Source organism: Crocodylus porosus, unplaced genomic scaffold, assembly GCF_001723895.1.
Source record: "Crocodylus porosus isolate Cpor-Errol unplaced genomic scaffold, CroPor_comp1, whole genome shotgun sequence".
Taxonomy (NCBI): domain Eukaryota; kingdom Metazoa; phylum Chordata; order Crocodylia; family Crocodylidae; genus Crocodylus; species Crocodylus porosus.
The window spans coordinates 103,212,584-103,215,620 of NW_017728886.1; the positions used below are offsets into that span (position 1 = coordinate 103,212,584).

Here is a 3,037-nt window from a genome sequence, read left to right on the forward strand (position 1 = left end):
GCCTCCTTAATAAACTTTTCTAAGATAGTTTATCATAGGAAGTCTAGCTTTGATCAAATACTTGTTAGGGCATAAAAAGTAAAGGAGACAAGAACATTAGGGACCCAAGTTAGAATTGCAGAGGGCTAGAAAAAAACCCATCCCAACTGCCATCCTGTGGAATAAGCTATGGCAGAGCAGACTGGGAATTGCTTGACTAAGCCACCTACGTAATTAGAAACTATTCTCAAATGGGATGTGACAATTGGCAGCACTTACAGCAGGGCAAGATTAAATGATTAAACAGAAGGCTCAGCACAGAGCAGTTTCTTCAATTGATAGTTTCTCTTTTCAACCATGTCAGGACAAAGATGATGCCTTCCACATGTTTTTAATATATTAAAATGTTTAATTACTAATTATGATCCAGGAGTGTTCTTAGCTTATCTTCTAATGACAGTCATTTTAAGAAAACTTTGGCTGAGGCATGATTTTTGGGCAGCCTAATGGTATTTAAAATTGAGAGATTTAAAATGGTTTCAATGAAGCAAATAGATCAGGATACATTTTGATCTACAGGCTTGGATGATGTTGCAATATTAAGCAGATGTACTTTAGTTGCAGCAAGCTAATTATAGCCCCCTTTTGTCAAACTGTCTTCACTTTCTGGAAGCCTTGTACAAAACCTATTGTTAGAAAAATTCTTCTGTTCAATGAGCTGACTAGAAATGTGTTGTACACATTTATTTTTTTATATTTGAGTTGTAGTGGAATAATTCTTCCAAGCTATAGAAAACGCAGTCTAAGTCGCATAGAATGGATCTTTGAAGCATTTTTTGACTGCCAATCATGTGGGGTAGGGCAGCTAATCCTTCTTCCCCATCTTGACCACTATTATTACTGTGGTATTAGCAGTTCTGAAACTCATTGGGATGCAATTTCATCGTTGCTATTAGAGGCAAAGCCTGAGTAATGTCCATTACATTATAACTCAGAGGAATAAAGTAACATGGTTCATGAGGTACAAAAAGAGAAGTAGCAGGTGGGTTCCCCCATAATTTATCAGGCACGCTAAAAACTGACCCAAGTTGTGACTTCAATAGTAAAATAAATGGGATTTCGCAAACAGCTAGTGCCATTTCAGAATTTAAATGGCTCCTTTTCTCACCCATGGGTGGCTTATATGGTTCTGTCTTTAACCTTACCTTGAATTCTTTGATGCCAGTGTATATACTGAGAGGGGCCATGTCATTTTCTCCATTGGGTCTAGAGTCAGTTACAATCTCTATTACTTGCTCCAAAGCTAGTCTCATTCGATGAAATACTCCTTCTTTGTTTACACGAGCAGATTCACAGTCAGGATGTCTCAGACATGTCTTTAAAAGCAAATTTAACATTATCCAAAAGTGTGCACGTGAAGTATAATGAAAAGCAAGCATTGATTGCTATACCCACCCTTATGCAAAACAGTAAATATTTTCAAATTCTTTCAATTAACCTACTAATACTTTTCATACTTTTTTTTTTTTTTTTTAAGCATTACTTAGGAAAGAGACTCTCCATAGATTCATTTTATGTTCAAGTAGCTTTTGCTGCAAGTTTTACAAATGTAGCTAGGGAAAAGGGTTACTTATCTTGGCAACTACCACAATTTATTCTTTATCAGAGATAAAGAAAAAAAAAGGAGAGAGAAAGTACCTACCTTTGAAGCAGTAAGCAGCATCATGGTACATTTTTCAAGAACAGCCCTAGATGCTGCCATTCTGGCCTTTTTCTTTTCATCCTTCAAATCCTAAAGAAAATGAAAGCATTTAATATTCTCAGGAGAGTAGCTGAAATTTTAACCACTGACAAAAAAAGAAAAGGACTGGCACAGGGAAAAATATCTTGCTTTTTTGGCTTCTTTATGTCTACATTCTGAAAGATCAATCTTATCAGAGAACTTATGGGGGAAGCACTAAGGTCCTGAAGGGGAGGGGAGCCAGGTGTCCGAGAAGGCTGGTTGCTTCTTAAGGAGACGATCCTCCAAGCCCAAAGGGAGGTAATCCCAACACAGATCAAAAGGGAGCAGGAGAGCGCAAAAGCCCCCATGGTTCACCAAAAGCATCCAGGAATGTCTCCTAACTAAAAGGGAGGCGAACACTCAATGGAAGGGAGGGGCCATCACCAGGGAGGACTATACTGCGGTTGATCGGGACTGCAGTGGGGCAGTCAGGGAGGCCAAGGCAGAGATGGAGCTGGGACTAGCTTCCCAGATCAAGGACAATAAGTCTTTTTTTAAATACATAGGGAGCAAAAAGAAGGTACTGGGTAACGTGGGGCCCCTGCAAGACACGGTAGGAAATCTGGTCATCACACCAGATGACAAAGTAACCTATTTAACGACTTCTTTGCCTCGATTTTCCTAAACAGGGACCAGATCAGCACCCCCACGAAGCCCCCCTCAGGCCCCAAGGGAGGCGCACTTAGGCCAAGGCTCAGTGAGGATCTAGTCAGGGCACTTCTGGAGGGACTGGATGTATTTAAATCAGCTGGTCCAGACAATCTCCACCCCAGAGTGCTGAGGGAATTAGCTGAGGTCATTGTGGGACCCCTGGCACGGCTTTACCAATCTTAACCAACTCATGGTGCTCTGGTGTGGTGCCAGAGGACTGGAAAAGGGCCAATGTGGTTCCCATCTTCAAAGAGGGAGGAAGGAAGACCTGGGGAACTATAGGCCAGTTAGTCTTACCTCAATCCTGGGTAAGCTTTTTGAGAAAATTATTCTGGCACATGTCCATGAGGGGCCAGCAGGGGAGTTTCTGCTTCAGGGCAATCAATGTGGGTTCATTAGCAGCAGGTCCTGTCAAACCAACCTGGTGCCCTTCTACGACCAGATCACCAAATCCTTAGATGCAGGGGTAGCAGTGGACATAGTCTTTCTGGACTTTCAGAAGGCCTTCAACACCATCTCCCACCCCGTTCTCATTAAGAAACTGGGGGACTGTGGTGTTGACACCCACACAGTTAAATGGGTCACCAACTGGCCGGAGGGCCGCACCCAGAGAGTGGTGGTGGA

General features: G+C 42.1%; 1 protein-coding gene across 1 annotated transcript in view; it reads right to left on the reverse strand.

Moving 5' to 3' along the window:
* CTNNAL1 (catenin alpha like 1) overlaps positions 1-3,037 on the reverse strand; it is a 125,514-nt gene that overhangs the window by 50,933 nt on the left and 71,544 nt on the right. Inside the window, 2 exon segments of the mRNA XM_019540136.1 lie at positions 1,185-1,355; positions 1,682-1,771. Coding sequence (XP_019395681.1) covers positions 1,185-1,355; positions 1,682-1,771 — 261 coding nt within the window.